The sequence below is a fragment of the Gambusia affinis genome, linkage group LG16 (genome assembly GCF_019740435.1).
Source record: "Gambusia affinis linkage group LG16, SWU_Gaff_1.0, whole genome shotgun sequence".
NCBI classification, from domain to species: Eukaryota; Metazoa; Chordata; class Actinopteri; order Cyprinodontiformes; family Poeciliidae; genus Gambusia; species Gambusia affinis.
The window spans coordinates 20,595,156-20,619,352 of record NC_057883.1 but is presented as its reverse complement, the minus strand read 5'-3'; the positions used below and the strand labels follow the sequence as shown (position 1 = coordinate 20,619,352).

General features: G+C 39.4%; 1 protein-coding gene and 1 long non-coding RNA gene across 8 annotated transcripts in view; one reads left to right on the top strand and one right to left on the bottom strand.

The window, feature by feature from the left end:
• The window catches only part of LOC122845856 (protein unc-79 homolog), a 70,872-nt gene that overhangs the window by 34,751 nt on the left and 11,924 nt on the right, over nucleotides 1-24,197 (bottom strand). For all 7 annotated transcript variants that reach the window (XM_044142348.1, XM_044142351.1, XM_044142350.1 and 4 more), the window contains exons 5-18: nucleotides 23,269-23,364; nucleotides 23,124-23,179; nucleotides 22,106-22,235; nucleotides 21,955-22,019; nucleotides 18,966-19,054; nucleotides 18,572-18,612; nucleotides 11,434-11,462; nucleotides 7,292-7,521; nucleotides 7,029-7,200; nucleotides 5,383-5,613; nucleotides 4,178-4,368; nucleotides 2,693-2,816; nucleotides 1,308-1,448; nucleotides 75-290 (exon numbers count right to left, since the gene is read on the bottom strand). In XM_044142348.1, coding sequence (XP_043998283.1) covers nucleotides 75-290; nucleotides 1,308-1,448; nucleotides 2,693-2,816; nucleotides 4,178-4,368; nucleotides 5,383-5,613; nucleotides 7,029-7,200; nucleotides 7,292-7,521; nucleotides 11,434-11,462; nucleotides 18,572-18,612; nucleotides 18,966-19,054; nucleotides 21,955-22,019; nucleotides 22,106-22,235; nucleotides 23,124-23,179; nucleotides 23,269-23,364 — 1,811 coding nt within the window. The remainder of the gene's footprint in view (nucleotides 1-74; nucleotides 291-1,307; nucleotides 1,449-2,692; nucleotides 2,817-4,177; nucleotides 4,369-5,382; nucleotides 5,614-7,028; nucleotides 7,201-7,291; nucleotides 7,522-11,433; nucleotides 11,463-18,571; nucleotides 18,613-18,965; nucleotides 19,055-21,954; nucleotides 22,020-22,105; nucleotides 22,236-23,123; nucleotides 23,180-23,268; nucleotides 23,365-24,197) is intronic.
• Nucleotides 16,947-17,645, top strand: LOC122845857. Its single transcript, XR_006373143.1, has 3 exons — nucleotides 16,947-17,059; nucleotides 17,151-17,437; nucleotides 17,518-17,645. It is a non-coding gene; the product is annotated as an uncharacterized LOC122845857 (long non-coding RNA).

Genomic DNA, 24,197 nt, shown 5'->3' with positions numbered 1-24,197 from the left:
AGGGTTTGCACTGGTGCCTTTTACCAGTCATATATAAAACTCTCCCACAATAAATTTATGATTTTAAGTGTCACCTGCTTTAAGATGAGGTCAAACATGAGGATGAAACAGCCAAGGTTCATGTCGTCGTCGTCACAGTCCAGGTCCAAGGCACAGTTTCCGGTGGCGTGACCCAGGTTCTTAAAGGGGCTGCAGCGCAGCGGGCTCCTGAACGGGCTTCTGAAGGGGCTGGGGAACGGGCTCAGGGTGTTGTGCTGCCCGCGTCGGCCCGGGTCTGACACGACGCTCACCTAAAACGAGCCGGACCGCCATCAGACAAGCAGAAACAACGCTTATTTTTCACCTTCGTGTCTCAGCTGTCTTTGCTTTTTCACACACGTTCTTTAATCCTGAACAAATCAAGAGCCGTTCGCTGGAAGAGATGTAGACATAATGTCACATCGCAGCCAATTCCGATTACGCCCCTCCAAGATGGCTATTTTTAGAGATCGGTGGTTACCGTGGCAACGGACAGCACATCCCAGTGAGTGATAAAAATACATATCTCCAGAAGAAAATACATGTGGGCAACCTGCACTGCAAAAACCCAAAATTTGACCAAGTATTTTTGGTCTAGTCGTTTCTAGCGCAAATATTTTAGACACTTTATTTATTTATTTTATTTTTTCCTTACTTTTTAAAATGTGAGTTAAAGTCAATTCTTCTTTTTTTGTATTACCTACTTATCTATTTATTGATGTTTTTTGTATATTATTATGTTTGTGTGGTTAACTGTATAAATCTGGAAAATCAAAATAAATTAATTTTAAAAATCGGTACTTACACTTCAAAAAATACCAAATCTTACCATGTAGTTTTGTTTCTAGTGCAAATATATTACTACACTTTTCTTAACTTGTTCAAATGTCATTTTAAAGTAAATTTTTCTTTTTCAGAATTATTTATTTATTTGTGTGTTTTTGTGCATTGTTATATTTATGTGGTTGTGTTCAAATCTGGAAAATCCAACTAAATAAAATAAAAATCTAAACATTTTAAGACTACACTGCAAAAAATGTCTAGTTTCTAGTGTAAATATCTTATTACACTTGTAATAAAACAAAACAAACTTATAAGTAACTTTTCAGCAAGATACAGGAGCTTGTTTTGAGTAAATAATTTCTTAATATTGACAAAAAAAAGTACTTGTTCAACTGGTAGATTATTTCACTTGTAATAAAGACATTTTTCCATGTTATAAATGGATTAGTTTGCCAGTTGAACTGGTACTTTTTCATCAATGTTAATAAATCTGCCATCCTGCTCACCCGGCGAGCGCCGTTGTTGCCAGAGAGGTCGGAGGCGCGAGCCTTTCTCTGATTGGCCAGCTCCTTCAGCGAGTTCACGCCATCGGAGAACATCCCGATCAGCAGCTGGAGAGGCACAACGATGTCCAGCTCTGACAGAACCTTGGTCCAAACAAAGCACAGAAACCAGTTCAAAGGTTTAGCATCTGCACATCTCAAGAAGGAACAAATTTGAGTCCTACTTACTTTTATCAAAAAATGTGATTCCATATTTACGCATTGTTGAATTTTCAATGCTGCTATCTGCAGAATTATAATCTATAAACAAGGCTAGCATACAGAATGTCTGAGAAATAGTGCTGTTAATCAATTATTGCAATAAATCATCCTCTAATTTAGTGATCAATTACTTGTTAACAGGAGTATAAAGACTCAAAAGTAGAACATTTGCTGAAAGAACGACACATTCAAAGCAGTAATTTAGAAAATTGTGCAAAAAATAAATACATTTTGCGTTAAAGATTAAAAAAAACCCTTTTGTCTGTAAATATGCTCTTACCAAAACTCAACTTTCATAGTTTTAGCTTCACCTGGTTCAAATTCTGTAAAACAAAATCTCTTAAGCAACTTTTTTTATCTATTTATAAATTGGTAAACCCAAAAACAAACAGATCAACCATAAATTATATCAATGTTAAGTCAAGTATTTACCAAGTACCAAGTATTTGTGGTCTAGTTTCTAATTCAAATATCTTAGGCCACTTAAAATAAGACAAAACTAACTTAACAGTAACTTTAAAGCAAGATTTAAGAAGTTTCAAGTCATTAATTGTTTAATATTGATAGAAAGCACTGGTTCCCACAGGAAGATTATTCCACTTATAACAAAACATTTTTACCACTTTATAGGCAACAAAATATTCACTTTCTTATTTAAATTAGAAACTGAATTATTTTCCTGTTTACATCTTTTAATATATTTAATATTATATATAAAAGGCTAAAATCCAATTAAACGATTAATGGTCAGAATAACTGATAACTAAAATAATCGTTAGTTGCAGCCCTACACATACATATAAAATTTGTAATTTAAATGAAGTCTGCTGCACATGCTCTCTCTGATGTGACTTTGACTCAGTTTCTGAGAAGAAACATAAGTAATCTCTTTATAAAATCTGAGACAGTATTCATGAAACTCTTCCATGTGTAGAAGCAGCAAACTGTGAGTGCATTTGGGATGAAAGCCCAAATCCCCCGTCGCCGGCATCAGTCTCAGTCTGTGACCCAGATCCATATTCAGCAGGGCTCCCGACCGGACTCTCATGCCCAGTTACACCTGTTCGATTCACACTCGCTGTGGACGGAGCTGCAGGAGGAGAGCCGACCTGTGTGTGTTTTCTTACATGCAGCCACAGAAGAGCCTGCTCTTGCACCGACGCCGGGTAGCCGGAGAATCTGCAGCTGATGAAGCCAAACATCTCCTCCATGGAGAAAGGCAGGGGGCACAGCTCAATATCAAACATCTTACTGCAGGCAGAGGAGCAGAGAACAGACAATCAGGTCCATACACTGCAAAAACGTAAAATCTTACCAAGAATTTGGTCTAGTTTCAAAATGAGACAAAACAAGCTCCTTTATCTTGATGAAAAGCTACTTTTAAGTTATTTTTTTTTGTCTTATTCACTGCAAAAACACAAATTCTTCCCAAGTAAATTCGTACTAGTTTTTAGTGCACTTGAAATAAAAGAAAAATAACTTACAAGTAACTTTTGAACAAGAGCTAGAAGCTTGCTTCAAGGCAACAACTGCTTAATAAAACATTTTTCCTTTTTTAAGTGAAAGAATCTGAAAGGAGGACTAGTACATTTTTAAGTCAATATCAGGAATTATTGACAAGCTGAAAAGTTACTTTTTAAGAAAGCATTATCTTATTTCAAGAGTAATAAGATATTTGAACTAGAAACTAGACAAAAATGCTTGGTAAGATATTTGTGTTTTTGCAGTGCAGAAAGCACAACCTCTGTGCAAAAATAACACACCATTAATCAATGGTAATATCAACAAATGGACACTTCTTGTCATTATTGCACGGAATAACCATCGGGTGAGTTCTGAAAATTATTTTAAATTGCACGTTCAAGTATCACGGTGTCTATTTTAAGATTAATGGTAGTCCAATACTGCATGCAAGAAGTCCTTTCACTGCAAAAAACAAAATCTTACCAAGTTTTTTGGTCTAGTTTCCAGTGCAAATATCCGACTACACTTGAAATAAGACAAAACTAACGTACAATTTACTTTTAGCCAAGGCATGGGAGCTTGTATTGAGTCAATAATTCCTTAAAATTATCAAAAAGTAGGAGTTCCACTGGTAGATTATTTAATCAATTGGAAAGAAAAAGTCTTGTCAGCTTAATAATTTTGGCCAGTGTAGCAAAGACACAAGGAGGCATGTTACAATAAGAAATAAATCAATAAATCACATAATAAATTAAAACAAGTTCAACAATTTCTATTTGCATGATTTATCGTTTCTCTCTTTTTCCTAACACAAACTGGGTAATAAAAGTATCCAGTTTGGTGTTTTGGTCTCAACTAGACATTTTTTGAAGGACAACTTAGTTTTTTAGAGACATGATTCATTTTATTTGTTGTTTTGTTTATTTATTTTGAATATTTAAAATGTCTTCCAGTTCCAGCGTTAAATGTGGATCAGAATTTAAAGTTTGTTGATCTTTGAGAATGCATCCTTGCATTACTATACCATCACTGTTATATTACTTGGAAATGGTTTCACTGCAATAATATTATCGTTTATCGCAATAACTATTGCAAAATTTGTTATTCCGACAGGCAGAGACACAACTGTTAGCAGAAGAAGTTTGTACCTGAGCACCTCCCTGAACTCTTTGAGCTGGTTGTCAGGCACCTCGGTGCGGATGGCCTCCAGCCACTCCGGCATGAAACACTCCCACAGCGGCTGACTGATCACATTGTAAGGTATCAGACACAGGATCCGGTTCAGACCCTCCTTCAGCTGTGTCACCGTGCTACATGACTTATCCCAGTAACCTCCCACCTGTGGACCAGAAGACGCTGGTGATTAGCTGTCAGAAAACACTGCAAAAGCACAAAATCTTAACAAGTATTTTTGTATAATTTCTACAGCAAGTACACTTGTAATGTGGCGAAAACAAAAAAAATATTACCAAGTACTGGTAATTTTGGTTTAGTTAGTAGTGTAAATATCTTAGTAGACTTAAAATAAGGCAAAACTAACTTACAAGTAACTTTTCAGCATGATGTAGGAGCTTGTTCTAAAGGGAAAATTCATATTTTTCACATTTTTGTACTTCCATTTGGGTCTCTACCACTTCTAGAAATAGCTGAAGCGTTAAAAAAAAGAAACATCCAGCCATGTTTTTCCAATAAATGAAAGTTTTTTGGTGTCTGTGGAATGAGTTGTTTCAAACTCCTTGCAGGCACTGCCCTGTTACCTAGCAACCCAGCAGAATTCCGCTCATCACCTAGCAACCGGCTAGGTTTAAAAGAATTAGTTCCAATGGCAGGTTACTTCACTTATAAGAAGATATTTTTCCCATGTTATACTCTGCCAGTGTAATTTGTACTTTTTTGTTAATATTAAGGAGTTATTGACCTAAAACAAGATCCTATATCTTGCTTAAAAGTTACTTTTTGTTTTATTTCTACTGTACTAAAAACTAGACCAAAATGACAGTTTGGTAAGAGTTTGTGTATTTTTCAGTAAATAAGACAAAAAATAACTTACAAGTAGCTTTTCAGCAAGATATAGGAGCTTGTTTAAAGCAGATTTATTTTTCACTCATATCATGGGGGAAATGTCTTCTTATAAGTAAGATAGTCTGTCAGTGGAGCTAGTACTTCTTTTATAATCAATATTCAAAACTTAAAACAAGCTCCTACATTTGTCTGAGAAGTCACCTTTACATTAGTGCTATATTGCTTCAAATGTACTAAGATCTGGACTGGAAACAAGACAAAAATACTTGGTAAGATTTTGTTTTTGCAGTGAATGCAAGATGCTGATGAAGGTCATTAGTGTTGACCCTACCCTGGCGAACTCGACCGGCTTAGGCAGCAGACACATGACCATGACGTCAAAGCGCACTTCACACACCGTCTTCAGCCATTTTGTGACAAACTGTGGCTTCAGCTTCTCCACCAGGCTTCCCACTTCATCGTCCATCATGTAGGCAGTGGAGTGAAACCACTGGAAGACCATGCTGACGAGCCGCGCCAGGCTCTCCGTAGGCGTGTTCTCATTGGGCGTGCACAGGCTCACCTGAACGCACAATTAGAACCAGTCAGAGCAGGTAACATGAATCTAGGCCTAAGTGATTAATCAAATTCTATCAATTAATTGATTAGTCAAATTTTTGGTTTTGTAGATTGAATTTGGGTTTGTTTTTTCACCCACTCCTTGGGTTCCCATAGTTCAGAGCAATATCAGCTCACCCACGGCGGCCATCTTGTATGACAAGAATGTTTCACAACTTTTATTTATAAGGATATTGAATTCAGGTTAACTCTGACAGAATATCAAAGCCAAGCTACAATTTTATTTTTATTCTGGAAATAAAATTACAATAAAGTCAACATTATAGCAAAAGAGTCAAAATAATACGATAATAAAGTCATAATATTACCAGAATAAAGTCATATTAGGAGAGTGAAGTTGTTCTATTTATGAGAACTCAGACTAAAAGAAAACCCAACAAATTAAGATGAGGAATGCTCAGCATCTTTTGAGTTTTACACGTTTTACAGATAAGGAAATACTGAGTATTTTAACACATCAGAATCAAATTATTATCATAGGCAGAATTTTGAAGTGATTGTGCAAACAAGCGAGTATATTTTGAGGAATGAACTACACAGGCAGCTGTTCACGTCAAGTTGCTCTAACTCTACCCCTGATTTCTGGTTCTGGGCTGAAACAATAAATCAGATTAATGGTGATTAATTGATCACTGGAATAATCCTCAACTAATTTAGTGATCAATTAGTCATTAACTGCAGTATGCAGACTCTAAGAAAGGCCATTTGCTGAAAGAAGAACACAGTCCAAGGAGTAATTAAGCCAAAACTGTGCAAAAATATGTACATTTTGCACTTAAGATAAGTGGGATAGTTTTAGCTTCACCAAGTCCAAATTCTGTAAAAATTAAACACCTTTTGCTATCCAATTAATTCTTTAATCCAAAACACAAACAGATCAGCTCCACACTGTATTGATGTTAAGTCAAGCAGAAAGGGCTGAACTTTTTGAAGTATTTTTATCTGCAGATGCATCCTCTGCTACAAATAATCAAACGTTCACTAAAGGAATGCTGTTATTGCATTTTAGGTGATAATATATTTATTCAAAAGTGTTTCCTAATGTATTTCTAATATTATTATGGAATGAGCTTAAGTGGTTAGATGGAAAATATGCCGATATTTGTTATCCAGTTAATCGATTAATAATTTGAATAATCGATTACTAAAATAATTGTTAGTTGCAGCCTGATTCTAATAATCCGTTGTACAACACACAGAAGAGATAGCTGAATTGAAAATCACTTTTTGAAAATATTTTTCTGCCATTTTAAGTTTTGAGAAGAAAAAATAATAAAAATCGGATCTGGTATAGAAAAAAAATCAGGGATTTTAACTTTATTTGTGATCGGCCCTCCCTCCCTTGCTGATGACACACACCAGGAACCAGATGCCGAACTGACTGAGGAGCCGCTGGTCGTGCTGGTCGTCCTCCTTGTTGTCAAACTCGATGTTGTCCAGGGAGTGGTGGGAGGCGGACAGGCCCATCTGACGACGCCTGTTCAGCTCAAACTCACGCTGCTCTGCATAGATTTCTGCCTCCTTCAGAAGGCTGGACGCATTTAAAGAGAGGTGGAGGAGTGAAAACAAAACGCATCTCCATGATTTCACGTTACAGAACCGCAGCAGATCTGCGTTTATACCTAATGACAGCTTCCACCGTGCACACCAGCTCCTCCGCGCCGCACTCCCGCGTGTTGATGGGCGGGGGCGAGGTCTGGTATAGATGGGTCTCCGCCGCAGCCCCCACCTCGCTGCTGTGTTGGTTGACATGGCAACGCTTGCAGTAGCGGACGGGCCTGTTGCCATGGCGCTCGCAGCAGCCGGCTGAGAAGCAGGTGACCACGGCCCTCCTGACATGAGAGCTGCAGTTCTGCGAGGAAAACGAGGAGTGGGAGGAGGAGGGAGAGGGAAAGACTGTTTATTTCTGATGTGAACAACCAATCCATGAGTCACGTTTTTTTTTTTTTTTATCAGCTCACTACTCTGATTGGAAACCTGTGCACATCAAAGTGAGAAAACAGCACACGTCAGTAGCTGGAAGTTTCTAAAAATAAAAAGGGAGCCATGGTAATCTGATCAGCCTCTAATCTGGCACTATTAGAGGCATACACTGCTGCCGAACAAATTAACACATGCGTTATGTGATGGAGAGCAGCTTCATTCAGCGTTCAACGACAAAACATTCATCAGCGACACACAAAAACGCAAAATCTGAGCCCTGTTGGGTCCGCTTCAATCAAATTTTGTCTAGAAAGTCCCTTTGATTTAAGCATCGAACTCTAATGCAGAACAAAAAATCAAACTCTGGTCCGCCTAAAAATCTAGGTCTCAATTCGATTAAAGTAAACTATGGTGCTGTTCGAAAGTGGATCCAAGTGGACTGGAGACCACTCTGTGAGCGGAAGTGAACAAGACTAAACCGGAAGTGATCCGTGTCATCTTAGAAGGAATGTGCGTGCAATGCATAATGAACTCATGTGTGACATGTTGACCAATGTTCGAGAGAAAGATACATGGACAAAATGGCTGCTGTCTAGATCGATCTGCATCGGACAATGTGGACAAGCTGCCTCCGATCTCATACTTCGATATAATCAACTATTTAGTGAATACCAAGACGCATACAATCAGTGTTTCAACGGCTTTGTAAAGGACGTACGAACACTTCGTGTGAATAACAAGGTTCTGGTGACCGGCAGAGTAAGTACATGTATAACATACTTCTTAGATAACAGAAATGGCTAAATTAGCTAAGCTAATTTCGCTAGTTCGGCAGTAAGCAATACGGAATAGCACTAATATTTATCTAGGCACTACAAAGAGGTGGGTAGCGTACTCAAAAATGGCAATCGAGTAATAGTTGTAATGTGCCTGTACTATATATACAGAAACCTAGTGATGGTCTATCTGAAGCCAGGCTTCGAGGCTTGTACCGAGTAATAAGGGGGCGTGTCCGATGAAGCCCCGCTTCGAGGCTTGTGTCGTCTTGCTGAAAACCACGTGACTGGCAACAAACGAGGCCTCGCATTGCATGGGTCACGTGACTGCTTCATTTTGCGTATCGGTTTTCAAAATAAAAGCGTGATGAGCCGCTGCTTGATCGCATGAGTGGAGTATTTGTCTTCATAAGTGGCCGAAATAAAAGGAACCTTTTATAGTTCATGTGTATTAATGATTTTGATGATGACACTCATCAAAATGTAATGTTTGTTACCAGTTTTCTCAATGGTTGATTGTGGCATATTTTATGACTTTATATTTATGTGTTTTTATTAAGTAAAACATTTTGACACTGCATTGTTGCTGAAATGTGCTACACAAATAAACTTGATTGAAAAGGAGCCAGCAAGAAGAAAAAATCTGACATCAGGGAATACTTGAGATGATTCACTCACAAGATTCTTAAATAACAATAATTAAACCCTTCACCTCTAAAATTTTCACCTTCTTGAAATTTCCACTATTTCTTTGTTCTGTAAAAATATATCAGTCTTGCACAGCAGAAACAGACTTGAAGCTGCTGGACGAGTAAAATTCTGGCTTATGAGTAAAAATATAAGGGATCAGATCAGAGAGCCAATAGAAAGTTTTTCAGGAGGCAAATCAAAACTCGAAGAAAACTGTCTGCCCCAACAAGCACTGAACTCCAAGTACACCAAAACAAATGTCTACTGTTAAATCAGTCAATGACAGAAGAAAACAGCCACTAGGATTGGCAACAAATAATTTTAATAATTAAAAACGATTAGTTAAATAGGATTTAATTGACTCTCCTGTTACTAAACGTGAGTTTGACAAAAACTTTGTGACAATATTGCATGTACTAATTGTTTTTAAATATGTCTATCTGAGTGACAGGCTGTCACAGCTTCACCAGCAGATGTCACTAGTGAGAAATGAATGAAGCATCGAGTAATGAACTTTTGGGCAAAGCAATGGGCCGGAAGCTTCATTGCTTCATGAGGCTTCATTTGGCCATCACTACAGAAACCTATCGCTAGTGGGAGAAAGGGCTCGTAGCTTTTACTAAAGACAAAAGAGAAATCATACAACCGCTACAATCTGACGCTACTCAATTTTTGTTTACATTTTGTGAAGAAGAAAGACGCGCCCAGTGTCTTCTTCAGAGGTTTTCATGTAGTTTCATTCAATGGTTCGTACTGCAGCGCCTCTACAGGCGAGAAGGGGAACAATTTTTTTCAAAAGGTTTGGTTCGTTTGACACAGTGCAGTGTGACAGTGAACCGCACCTGCTGAAAATATAGCAAACATTGCATAGCCTAACAGACTATTACGTGGGAAAACATCCTTTTTTGTTTACTTTCTAGTGCAAATAGCGTAGCATACTTGAAAGAAGGCCAAACTAACTTACAAGTAACATTTCACCATAATATTGGAGCTTTTTTAAGTCAATAATTTCTCAATATTGGCAGATTATTTCACTTCTAACATGGGAAAAAAATTCTTGATATATGTCAATAATCTGCTAGTGTAACTAGTACTTTTTTATCAATATTAAGGAATTAATTATTTAAAACAAGTTTGTTTTTCTTGATGAAATGTTTCTAGCAAGTTAGTTGTGTCTTATTTCAAGTGTACTAAAGTATTTGCACTAGAAACTAGACCAAAAATACTTGGTAAGGTTTTGTGTTTTTGCAGTGCAGGCCTCATGTTGTATTTTTAGATAGAGTTCCCGTTTAATAACAACAGCGTAGGTGTAAATCTAATTCCTCAGAGTGATCAAGGAAGGATGTGGATTACATGGTGCTGAACAAACAAACCAGGGCGGAGCCCAGCTGTTTCCACAGACAACAAGGGCCTGACAGGATTACCTGAGACCTGAATCTCCGTGGAAACCAGTAGGGAGCACTTAGCCTGTGCAGAGCATTCAGCAAGAGCAAATAAACATCACGGCCCAGTAGCAGCAGCTGCGTTTGAAATGGGGTTTGCTGCTCTCTTAGTCCAGAATAAAATAAATTTAGTTAAGAAAATGTCTTGAACACATTTACAGAGATGTAATCAAATCAAATAGATTGATCAGCTAATATCAACAAAGGGCTGCAAACTTTAATCTATTTAAATTAGGGATGCAAGTTATTGGTTAACGAGTTAATATAAAGTTAATTGATCTTATGCAATGACTAATGAAAAAGTTTCTTAAAAACGTAAGTTTTCTCTTGTATCAAGTAGGTCTTTGCATAACATAAAGGGTGAAATTTTTCTTAATATGTTTAATTTAACAAAAACATAACCACATTTTAACATGGTTTTGTATCAGATGACAGATTATTTTGATTTTTTTCACATTGTTATTCTTAGACATATTTATAAAATATAATAAAAACAGGAACCTCTGCTTAAAAGAAAAAAGGATTAAAAGAATAAAATATGTCAAGCACTTAATTCCCCAAGAACAGTCAGATGTTCATGCAGAAGTAGCATCTGTATTTGTCCATATATGTTTCTCAATTCAACTAAAATGTTGTGAATTAAGATAACAGCTATCAATGATGCCAAGTTATGACATCACAAATTTCTTAATACCAATGTATGTAGAGGAAAGCAATTAAAAAGCCTTCATGGCATTTAGCAAATACAAATTATTTGGTAATTCTAAGTGACTGTAAAGAAGATGCGTGAATTAATGCCCAACAGCGAGAGGAAACAAGTTAATGTGTCCTTAAATACAGCTTCTGTAAATATATGGTTTTATCTACATAAAAGAAAATACAGCAAGATTTATTAACATAGATCACGGTGAATATAAAGAGTATTAAGCTTACCTTCTTTTGACAAATGGCAGATATCTCTGCTGCAAAGAAAATAAAGAATGATGAACAACGAGAAAACACAAATATTTCCATATCATGACAGATCACTTCTAAACATTAAAAACATGATTAATAAATGCAAACAAATGTTCATATTGCCTCTGTTTTTTAATTGTCACACTTTAAACTTCGTTTCTGTAAAGTGCAACACTACATGTTGGGAAATCTAGAGTTTTAAAATGTAAAAACAGATTATCTTAAAACGTAAAACCAATCATTTGCACCTTTGTTGCAACAGATATATAAATATTTTGTTGTGTTCCGGGGTTCTGGCTGCATGGTGGGGATTCCTGTGTGCCCTATCAACCTTTACCACCAGATGGCGACAGGTTCCGGTTGGAGTGCGGTGCATCATCATCCGCAGCTGTTCGGGATCATCCTCATCAACGGCACAGACTTAAGGAGTTGGCCGCCAGTCCAGCGTCGCCTGAGTGTTAGCCAGTCACGGTACCTCTGAGCCCCCTGAAGCCTGATTCTATGTTCCTTGTTGCCTCGAACCGTCTAGTGATCTGTTTTTGTTTTTTCCATTTGCCTTCAGGTTATCCTTTGACAAGACCCTGACGGATTTCCTGGTTTTTGAACCGCCCTCGTGACTCCGTGGATATACCCACAGGTTGCCCGAGTTCCCAGACTCACTTCCCCGTTGTTTGCTATTCTTCCCTGGACTCCACGGCTGGCGGCCGTTCCCTTCCTCCGTGTCTCCGTGGCACCCAAGCCTACCTGTCCGCTCCCCGCCGCACTCCTCCGTTGTTCCTGGACCCATCACGAAAACGAGACCCCGGACATACACAGTTTCCCCTCCAAGACTTCATTCATCAACCACAAGTAAGATCAACTATTTTTTCCCAGATAGATTTCCATCTTCCCACGGCCCCTGAACTCATCATTCTGTTTTCTCCACACAGTGAACTATTGTTGCAGTTACTGTCGTTTTTCCCCGGACCAGATCATCCTGATTCTCTCTCTATATTGTGTGGTCTATTAAATCATTTATACTGATACTACCTCTCCTGTTTTGTGTTCTGCATGTGGGCTTGTTACTAACTACCATCATGACAGAACACTCAGGCCAACAAATCAGTCCAGCAGACGCAATCCGGAGAGCCCTAGCCGAACAACAATCCGTATTACAAACTCATGAAAACGCATTAAGAGAATTAAGTAAAATCCAAACTGAAACTAACCTACAACTGTCTGAATTAACCCGTTTCCTTCGAGGCTCAGCCCCTCAAACTTCTCCTCCAGATCCCGCTCCAGCTTCTGACTCAGCTCTTGTCTCAAACCCAGTCCCGGAGATCCAATCCACGTTTTCAGAGGTCCGTCCACCTACACCCGAAAGATTCACAGGTGACCGAAATAAATGTAATGGTTTTCTCCTCCAATGCTCTATAATGTTTAATCACTCTCCAAGAAGCTTCCCGTACGACAGTTCCAAGATTGCTTACGTCCTGTCCTCATTGTCGGGACAAGCTTTGTTATGGGCCGAAGCTCGTTTCCCTGATCCAGCATGCTATGGCTGTTCATTTGATGCATTTATAAAAGAGTTCAGACAGGTGTTTTGTCCCGATGCTGATCAGTCATTTAATTCCAGAGAATTATGGAATATTAAACAGGGAAATAGAACTGTGGCAGATTTTTCTGTTGATTTCCGCATCAAGGCTGCGACGACAGGCTGGAACCCAGCCGCGCTTAAGAGCGCATATTATAACGCGCTAAATGAAAACATTAAGGATGAGCTGGCCACTCTTGAAGAACCAAGGACCCTAGAGGAATTAATTAGCCAGACCATCCGACTGGATAATAGAATCCGGTCCCGTAGGAGAGATTTGGGTCACAAGAGCCAACCATTTAAACACCTCGGTGGCTCCGCTCCCCCTTCTACAGGTTCTCCGCCCCGAGTCTCCCATGAACCCGAGCCCATGCAGTTAGGTCGAACTCGCCTGACTCCTGAAGAGCGCCAGCGACGCATTTCGGCCCGACTCTGTATTTATTGTGGTTCCCCGGGTCATTTCCTAGCTAGTTGTCCCGTTCGTTTAAACCTCCCGGTCCGCCAGTAGAGGCGAGGAGGTTGGCGGACCATCCCAACGAAAAGGACTCTCCTCGACTATTGCTGCCTGCAACCATTCTGATTCAGACCCAGTCATTTTCTCTATCCGCCCTAATCGACTCCGGTTGCGAACAAGATCTGATCGACGATTCCCTGGTTAAACAATTGAGAATAGAGACCGAACCACTACCTGTTCCACTGCGAGTCACTGCATTAGATGGTAAAACGCTGCCACACATCACCCATAAAACCAAACCACTTCACCTCATCATTTCTGGTAACCACAGTGAGTTTATTTCATTTTTTGTATTTTCATCAGCCAATTCCCCCATAATTTTAGGTTTCCACTGGTTACAACTTCACAACCCACAAATAAACTGGACCGAAAAGCACCTAGAATCCTGGTCCATTTCATGTCACTCATCTTGTCTCCGGTCAGCTGTTCCCCCAGGTCCTTCATCGGCTGAGTCCCAGGAGACGGACCCGGTCGATCTCTCCACAATCCCTGCTGAATACCACGACCTCGCTCCTGTGTTCAGTAAGTCCAAGGCTCTTTCTCTCCCTCCTCACCGTCCATATGATTGTGCCATTGATCTCCTGCCGGGTGCTCCGTTACCCGCCAGCCGCCTATACAATATCTCCCGACCTGAAAGAGAGACAATGGAGAAATACCTAAAAGAGTCCTTGGCAGCCGGTATAATCCGCCCCTCATCTTCCCCTATGGGAGCTGGATTTTTTTTTGTAGGGAAGAAAGATGGATCCCTGAGACCCTGCATTGACTATAGGGGGTTAAATAGTATTACTGTCAAGAATAAGTATCCCCTGCCATTATAATCATCTGCCTTCGAACCAGTGCATGGTGCTACAGTGTTTTCCAAGCTCGACCTGAGAAACGCCTACCACCTTCTGCGCATACGCAAAGGTGACGAGTGGAAGACTGCATTTAAGACCCCTACTGGCCATTTCGAGTACTGCGTTATGCCTTTTGGCTTATCCAATGCGCCTGCATTTTTCCAGGCATTAGTAAACGATGTTTTAAGAGACTTTCTGAACATCTTTGTTTTCGTTTATCTGGATGACATTCTTATTTATTCACCGAATCTAGAAACACACAAAGCATGCGTTCGCATGGTTCTCCAGAGACTTCTCGAAAACAAGCTCTTTGTCAAAGCTGAGAAGTGTGAGTTCCACAAGCCGTCCATTTCCTTCTTGGGTTTCGTACTAGGGGGCGGACAGGTACGGCCAGCGGAGGAAAAGATCCAGGCGGTACTGCAGTGGCCCACGCCCGAAACCCGCAAGCAGCTCCAACGTTTCCTCGGATTTGCAAACTTTTACCGCCGGTTTATCAGAAACTACAGTCAGACAGCGTTACCACTAACTGCACTAACCTCTTCCAAAATCCCTTTTAGTTGGACTCCGGAGGCAGAAGCGGCGTTCTCACGCCTCAAGGCCCTCTTCGCCAACGCACCTATCCTGATTCAGCCAGACCCATCCCGACAGTTCATTGTCGAAGTCGACGCCTCAGACACCGGAGTTGGTGCAGTCTTATCTCAGATCTCTCCTCGCGACAATAAGACTCACCCATGTGCCTTTTTTTCCCGCAGACTATCACCCCCTGAGAGAAACTATGATGTGGGAGATCGGGAGCTGTTAGCCATAAAACTAGCGCTAGAAGAATGGAGACATTGGCTGGAGGGAGCAGAGCTTCCGGTGCTGGTCTGGACCGACCACAAGAACTTGTCCTACCTTCAGTCTGCCCGGAGGCTCAACCCACGTCAGTCTCGCTGGTCTCTCTTTTTCTCTCGATTCAATCTCTCCATCTCATATCGCCCTGGTTCCCGTAACATTAAACCTGACGCACTTTCCCGCCTGTATTCACCTGATGATTCCGAGAAGGCCCCAGCCACTATTCTTCCTCCCAGTTGTACAGTCGCCACAGTTACCTGGGAGATTGAGGACATCATTAAACAAGCTCAGTTAACCGAACCTGCACCCCACACCTGTCCACCCAACAAGCTCTACGTTCCTGTTTCAGTCCGAGCCCGTTTTCTCCACTGGATCCATGCCTCTAAATTCTCTGCTCATCCCGGAATAAGCCGTACCATCGCACTCATCAACCGCAAGTTTTGGTGGCCTTCTGTCCATAAAGATGTTAGTGAGTATGTCCAAGCCTGCACCACCTGTTCCAGAAATAAAACCTCTCACCAACCACCATCTGGTCTCCTGCAACCTCTTCCCATTCCCAAACGGCCATGGTCTCACATATCTATAGATTTTGTTACCGGCCTGCCTCCTTCCAAGGGCATGACCACCATCCTCTCCATCGTCGACCGTTTCTCCAAGGCCTGCCACTTCGTTCCGCTCCGTAAATTACCCACAGCTTTTCAAACCGCTCAGCTCCTAATCAAACACGTTTTCCGACTCCATGGCATCCCACAAAACATCCTCTCTGACCGAGGTCCTCAGTTCATCTCCCAGGTTTGGAAAAGTTTCTGTTCGGCTCTCAATGCATCTGTCTCACTCTCTTCCGGCTTTCACCCCCAGACCAACGGTCAAACTGAACGGCTCAACCAGGATCTGGAAACCACCCTCCGTTGCTTCACCTCCACCAATCCCTCTGACTGGTCCCAATTCCTCCCTTGGGTGGAGTACGCTCACAACAGCCACATCTCAGCAGCTACCGGTATGTCCCCGTTTGAGGCCTCCATTGGGTATCAACCCCCTCTTCTTTCCTCAGAGGAGAAGGATATTTCGGTCACCTCAGTCCGTCATCACATCCGCCGTTGTCAGAGAGTCTGGAGCACCATTATCAGTAATCTCAACCACACGGCTGATAGAAATAAGCGCCTGGCTGACCGAAGGAGAAGACCAGCACCCACATACATCCCAGGTCAACAGGTATGGCTTTCTTCACGGGACATTCCACTCAAATCCATCTCCAAGAAGCTCTCCCCCCGATACATAGGTCCCTTCCCCATTGAAACCGTTATCAGTCCGTCTGCTGTCCGTCTCCGTTTGCCCGCCTCCCTCCGCGTCCACCCCACCTTCCATGTGTCCCAGATCAAACCTGTCCAGACCAGCACGCTCTGCCCTCCAGCCGAACCCCCACCACCCCCCCGTGACATTGATGGTCATCCGGCATACACCGTCCGCCGGATCGTGGACTCCCGTCGGCGAGGTCGCGGCTGGCAGTACCTCGTCGATTGGGAGGGCTACGGTCCGGAGGAAAGATCCTGGACCTCAGGTTCTTCCATCCTAGACCCTTCTCTTATCTCCGACTATCGCTCGTTGCCTTCCACCTCGTCTAGGCCGCCAGGTGGCGACCGTTGAGGGGGTACTGTTGTGTTCGGGGTTCTGGCTGCATGGTGGGGATTCCTGTGTGCCCTATCAACCTTTACCACCAGATGGCGACAGGTTCGGTTGGAGTGCGGTGCATCATCATCCGCAGCTGTTCGGGATCATCCTCATCAACGGCACAGACTTAAGGAGTTGGCCGCCAGTCCAGCGTCGCCTGAGTGTTAGCCAGTCACGGTACCTCTGAGCCCCCTGAAGCCTGATTCTATGTTCCTTGTTGCCTCGAACCGTCTAGTGATCTGTTTTTGTTTTTTCCATTTGCCTTCAGGTTATCCTTTGACAAGACCCTGACGGATTTCCTGGTTTTTGAACCGCCCTCGTGACTCCGTGGATATACCCACAGGTTGCCCGAGTTCCCAGACTCACTTCCCCGTTGTTTGCTATTCTTCCCTGGACTCCACGGCTGGCGGCCGTTCCCTTCCTCCGTGTCTCCGTGGCACCCAAGCCTACCTGTCCGCTCCCCGCCGCACTCCTCCGTTGTTCCTGGACCCATCACGAAAACGAGACCCCGGACATACACAGTTTCCCCTCCAAGACTTCATTCATCAACCACAAGTAAGATCAACTATTTTTTCCCAGATAGATTTCCATCTTCCCACGGCCCCTGAACTCATCATTCTGTTTTCTCCACACAGTGAACTATTGTTGCAGTTACTGTCGTTTTTCCCCGGACCAGATCATCCTGATTCTCTCTCTATATTGTGTGGTCTATTAAATCATTTATACTGATACTACCTCTCCTGTTTTGTGTTCTGCATGTGGGCTTGTTACTAACTACCATCATGACATATTTATATATTTCTTTGCCTAATTATGTATTTAAATTGTTTTAGCTCTCAATGATTAAATGAGGATTCTGTCCTCATCTAATGTTACACATTTTATTACGTCTTGTATCATCTTTTACATATTTTTTTAACATATTTATTGAAACTGTCACCATGTGCTGACAGATAATCTGTCTTTTCCCAGTGCAAACTATAAACAACCAATCAGAGCCAGGAGGCGGGTCTTAGCACTGTCAATCACTGTCTGTGCAGCTGGCAGAAACTACCACAGCTTGTAGATAATGCTAAGGCTAGTTAGCATACCCACTGATAACGGTGGATAAGCTGTTTTCCTGTAATGCTAGAATCTTTCTCTAACTTTAACACATGGATTAGTGCATACATGAGGATGATTAACAGCGCTAAGACACTTCTTCTGGCTCTGACTGGTTGTCTTTGGTGTAGTGGTCAATTTCTTCAGACAGCTGTAGTAGCTCAGGGAAGAGGTAGAAGACATCGATCTTTCCACTGATTATCAGATTATCTGTCTCATAACTGTCACAACATGGTGACAGTTTTAATAAATATATTTTAAATAAAAGTTACATACTGCAGCTTTAAGAAGATTTTTAGATAGCTGGAGAGGTTTGCTTCTCGTAAAAGATTTAATCACGTGAAAACTGTAATTTTTTTAATCTACCAACTCAAGGTGTCTGTGTCTAGTACAAAAATTTGTTTATGAAAAATACACAAAAAAAGAAATTTGTCAGCGGGCAAATAATTGTTTTTACCAAATAACCAGTAGAAATCAAAAATCTCAAAACAGTTTAATACGGCATACTGGCTGCAGTGTTTTGTATGGAAAACCTTTGCTATGCATGAGTAATCCATCTTAAACTGTTTATTTGCTGTACATGCTCACCTTGTGGCAATAGGACATCAACAAGCCACTCGGGATGATCTCTGCAAAGGTCATAGAAATAAAACGTTGCATAATTTAGAGGTGAAATGCTGCACAGAGACTTAAACACAACAAATTCAGCTTCCTGACAGAGCATAAGCGTTGCTAAGCATCCTGCAAAACACTGCAAAGCCATGTAATTATAATCGTCCACATTCTGGAGAAATGAGGAACAAGTGGATGCACGTTTTTCTGTGATGATGATCTCATTAGTGGCACAGGGGAATTACATAACCCTGGCTTTGTGCTTTGGCTGAGGTGGAGACAGGAACAATGAGCCTGCAGGCAACAGGAGATGTGAGTTTGCAATGATTGTGTGTTTGTTTTGGAGAAAAGAGGTGAAGCAGATGCATACCCAGCGATCCTCTGGCTGCACTCCTCGCATAAATAAAGAGGTGGCGGCTTGTCTCCCAGCGCTACAGAGAGAGTCGGGTCTATGCACATCTGCAAGAGTCACAGATACAGTGGCTGCGTGGATTTCCAGCTCAAATACAGAGAATTTTAGGCATAATGTTTATAAAATGTTTAAATATTGAGTCGTTATCATTTGAACCATATCACAATTACAGCACTGAAAAAACAGAAAATCTTACTTAACAAGTATTTTTGGTCTAATTTCCAGTGTAACTATCTGAGTACACTTCAAATTAGACTAAACCAACTTACAAGTACCTTTTCAGCAGCCTATAAGAGCTTGTTTTAAGTCAATAATTCCTTAATATTGATGGAAAAATGCTAGACATTTGTGAAATAATCTACCAGTGGAGTGAGCAAGATATTTTAACTTACGATATGGAAAAAATGTCTTGGTACACTGGTGGATTATTTCACTTAAAACTAGTATTTTTTCATCAATATTTTTGACTTTTTGACTTAAAACAAGCTCCTATATGTTGCTAAAAAGTTATTTATACATTTGTCTTATTTCATGTGTACTACTACCACCAAGTTCCTATGTTATTAAAATTCCTCAAGGGAAATTGAGGAATTTCTCTTGAGGAATTCAAATTATTAAATCCTGATAATTTTATGGTGAAATTAAAATTTCCACATGTAAGGCTGCAACCTACAATTATTTTACTCACCGATTAATCAATTATTTTGTCAATTAATCGGAAAAAACAATTGGTACCCTGTGCAGATTTTTTTTAATTAAGTCTTTTTTATACAATATTAGAAGTATATTAAGTGTTTCAAATAAACAAATAATTCATTTAATTCTTTAAAGTAAGAAAATGAACCCAGTTTTGCCTAAAATGCACCAACATAGTGCTTATTAAGTGGATCATTTATCAATCTATCAATCAATCAAATTTTATTTGTGTAGCACATTTCAGCAGCAAAGCATTTCAAAGTGCTTCACATCAAATCAAACACAGAAACACAACATCAAGTCAGATTCCGTCTTTAAATTTGTAATTGGTTACGTTTCAAATACAACTCTAAACAAGTGGGTTTTTAGTTGAGATTTAAAGGAAGTCAGTGTTTCAGCTGTTTTACAGTTTTCTGGAAGTTTGTTCCAGATTTGTGGTGCATAGATGCTGAATGCTGCTTCTCCTCGTTTATGGCAAATCTGGAGCTCCAAAAACACTCTTGACATCAACATATAAAAAGTTCAGCTCTTTCTGCTTGACTTATCATTAATACTGACCGGTTGACTATTTTTTGTATCAACCAATTAATAATTGCAAAGCAAAAGGTGCTACATAGAGAAATGTTACAGAATTTGAACCCAGTGAAGCAAAAAATGCCACTCGAGGAGTTTATGTACGTCTTTTTTTTGTCTTAAATATAAAATGTACTTATTTTTGTATAGTTCTGGCTTAATTTCTGCTCTGAGTATGTTGTTCTTTCAGCAATCTGCTCTTTTTAGTCCGTATACGATTAATCGACTCATCAAAATTAATCCGATTAATCGTTTCAGCCCTACCTCACTAAACAGATCATGTAAATAAAACACCAGGACACATTTATCTGCTCCTTTAAGCTCAATAACAATGGCTGTGTGCATATGCTGTGCCTGAGTCTGTGCTAAACGCTGCTGGCCTCAATGTTCAGATGGTGCACTGTAATTTACTGTGCTCACTGGATGCCACCCTGTCCTCCAGGGCTGCACAGGGTCACCGCTTCCAATTAAGGCCCCCTCCCCCATGCCGCCTTCCTGCTCCCGGTAATTGAAATCCAGCCCCCATCCCTGCTGCCCCATTCCAACTCTATTTGTCAGTTTGGAGCACAGTTGAGTCAAGGCAGGCAGGGATGATAAAGCAGAGAATCTGTGAGCTTTGAGTGGAGAAAAGCGGTTGATGCCATCGCCTCATTGTTCATGTATTTTCTGAGAGGACAACAAAAGGTGAAAATAAACCTTAAATACACAGGAGCTAATTTATCATTGTAACTGGTGGAATATAGGGCGGTAACTAATGATTATTTTTAGTAAACGGTTATTCTATTTGATTAGGGCTGAAGCGATTAATCGGATTAATCATGATTAACTGATACACATTAAATATGTTGGTCAATGTTAAAATTATTATGGTTCAAAAGCAACTCTAAAGTTAGTTTTTAGCCTAGATTTAAATTTAGTAACCGGTTAATCATGAACTGTGACACACTTAAAAAAAGCTATTTGCTAAAAAAAACAACATATTCACAACAATAATTAAGACAAAATTTAACAAAATAAGCATAAATTTTGAATTTAAGATAAAAACACCTTTGTCTATAAATATGTTTTACCTAAAACTCCTCAAGCGTCATAGTTTTAGCTTCACCTGGATCAAATTCATTAAAGGAATGCTATGTTATTAGCTTTTGGGCAATAAAATGTTTGTTTTATTATTTGAAAAATGAATTGAATTGTTTTTATTTGTATCTTTTAATGTTCAAATATTAAATAAAAAGGCTTAAGTGGTTAAATAAAAAATCTCTAGAATCTGCCAAAACTTTTTCTGATCAATTGATTAATCATCACAAAATAATCCTTGCTATCAGTTATTCTGATGATTAATCGATTAATCTGATCAAAAAAGAAATTGGCTCATTCTGCAGATTTTTCATATAACCACTTCAGCCACATTTCTAATTAATATTAGAAATGTTCATTTCTAATATTAGCATATTAGAAATTATGTTCTAATAATTTCTAATTAATATGAATTAATTAAAGCCACATTTCTAATTAATATTAGAAATGTGGCTTTTTATTTTTAACCGAATGGCCTTTTTTATAATCTGCATACTCTAGTTAACGGTTAATCAAGTACTAAATTAGTTGATGATTATTCCAGTTAATTGTGATTAATCATTTCAACCCTAGAGAGATATGCGATAGATTTTTTTGTTACCTTGACTGCAGGTTTATTGATGGCGTTATGGCACTCAATGTGTTGACAGTGGATGGGATTCCAGGCTGAACAAACGAAAATTTTGATTATTGAATACTGAATCAGTTTGTTCACATCTAAAATAGCAAATATGGCCTCCAGGGAATCAGACCTGTGTACTGCAGCCCTCTGTATTCGCTGATGGCTCCTGGTGGCTTCAGGTTGGGCCAGTAGTGAAACAGCATTTGCACAGCTGGAGGTTTTACTTGGGATGGGCCGTAAGATATGACATAAAGCAGGTCCTGAAACAGAAAATGTTTACAAAAAGCTTTATGTTTCCACTTTAGGTAAAGAGTAATGGACGCACAAAGAAAATATCATTTTGTTTTTGTATTGTTTTAACTTTTACTTTCTCAAGTTCAAGCTGAATTTGGTTTATGTTGCAGTTACACCAGAGAGGAATAGAGTTACCCAAACATTAACAAATTAATGTGTTTTTTAGATTTTTCTTTTTCCAGAAATCATTCAAATTTATTTATTCACTCTTCTGATGAAAAGTTTTCAATGAAACGATTTCTGTTGAAGTATGAGAAACTGAAACCTATTTTAACTATTCTCAATTTTTCACAACAATTTTGTGTCCTGCTAGTTAAGTTATTTATATTTGTATCCTGGATTCACAAAGCAATGTTTAATATCAGCTCAGAGTTTTTGCTCTTCCTTCAGTCAAACTGGTTGCAGAAGTGATGGAAAAATATTTTTATTGTTACCCTCCTGTAAGTAACCCTCCATTGCTCTTTATTGTTTTGACATTGACTGTGTTGATTCAAATGGCCTAAAATTTGACTAGGTTATTTATTTTGTGTATTATTTATTTTCCAGAGACTTTTATGCCTTTAAAACCTGGAATAGTGTGTGTTTTTGTGCATTGGATTGCAATTTAAAATGATCTTTTAAATGCACTATTCTTCCAACGAAAGTAATTAATCTGATTAATCATTTCAGTTCTGGTGAAATGATTAATCACAAATTCAAGATATGTTTTCACACACATTAAATCTAACAATTTGCATATGAGTAGCAGAAGTGAACTTTTTGTTCTGTGACAGTTTGTTTTACTGAATGAGAATAATAAGGATCATCTTTACACAGATGTTTGCTTCAGATGGGAAAGGGAGCGCTTTGTTTACCTTCCACACTTCCTGTTTGTGCTTCATTAGGCACTCCAACAGCTGACAGTGATAAACTGGAACAAGGCAGAGATTGTGCTCTAAAGTAAACAGATAAAGGAGCACTTAACTGTGCAGTTTTCAAACTAGCCATCATGGCAGTTACCTGGGTTTGAGGTGTACTGCATTGCGATCATGAGCATAGATGAGGCCGACAGATTGACGTAGGCAGGCACTACGCCCTCCCTCCGAGTTGATCCCACTGCACACAGAAGGAACATACTTAAAATATCACTTTTATGATAAAAAGACACTATTACACATTATATTTGAACATGGTAAACTGAATCTTCTTAACCTATAGTGAAACATGTTTTTTTGTTGGTTTTTTTTGCATTTTAATGTAGGGCTGAAACGATTAATCACATTAATCGTGATTAATCGATTGTGGAAAGAATCGTCAACTAATTTAGTAATCGATGAATCATTAACTTGATTATTCAAACTCTTAAAAAAGGTAATTTGAAAGCCGAAAGTACGTAAAAAATATATAAGTTTTGCATTTCAGATAAGAAAAACCTTATTTATCTGTTAAAATGTTCTATCTAAAACTCCTCAAGTGATGTAGTTTTAGCTTCACCTGGTTCAAATTCTTTTTAAAAAATCTCCACTTTGGTACACTTTGCTATTCAATTATGGATTGGTTAACTAAAAAAAATAAATAATCAACAGATAAGAAAATAGTTAAAATTTAAATATGATGAACTCACCTAGAAGTTGCAGGCAAATTTTGAAAGTGAATTTAAAATTTAAAAAATCGTATAAATAATTGAACAAGATAAAAACATGATCTTATAAATTCAGTGTCTAAAAAGTTAATTCATGCTCTAAAACCTTTTAATGTGGCTGAATTAAAACAAGTTTAGGTAGAAATTACTTATTTCAAATAGTCAATTAAAAACTGCTTTTAGTATTTATTTATTTGCCTGATATCAAAATTAGTTTGAAGTAAAACAAGAAGGCAGAAAGAAAGAATCTTTGACGAATCACTGCACTGTACAGACTGTTTTCTGTTTGCTTCAAATGTTTATTTTC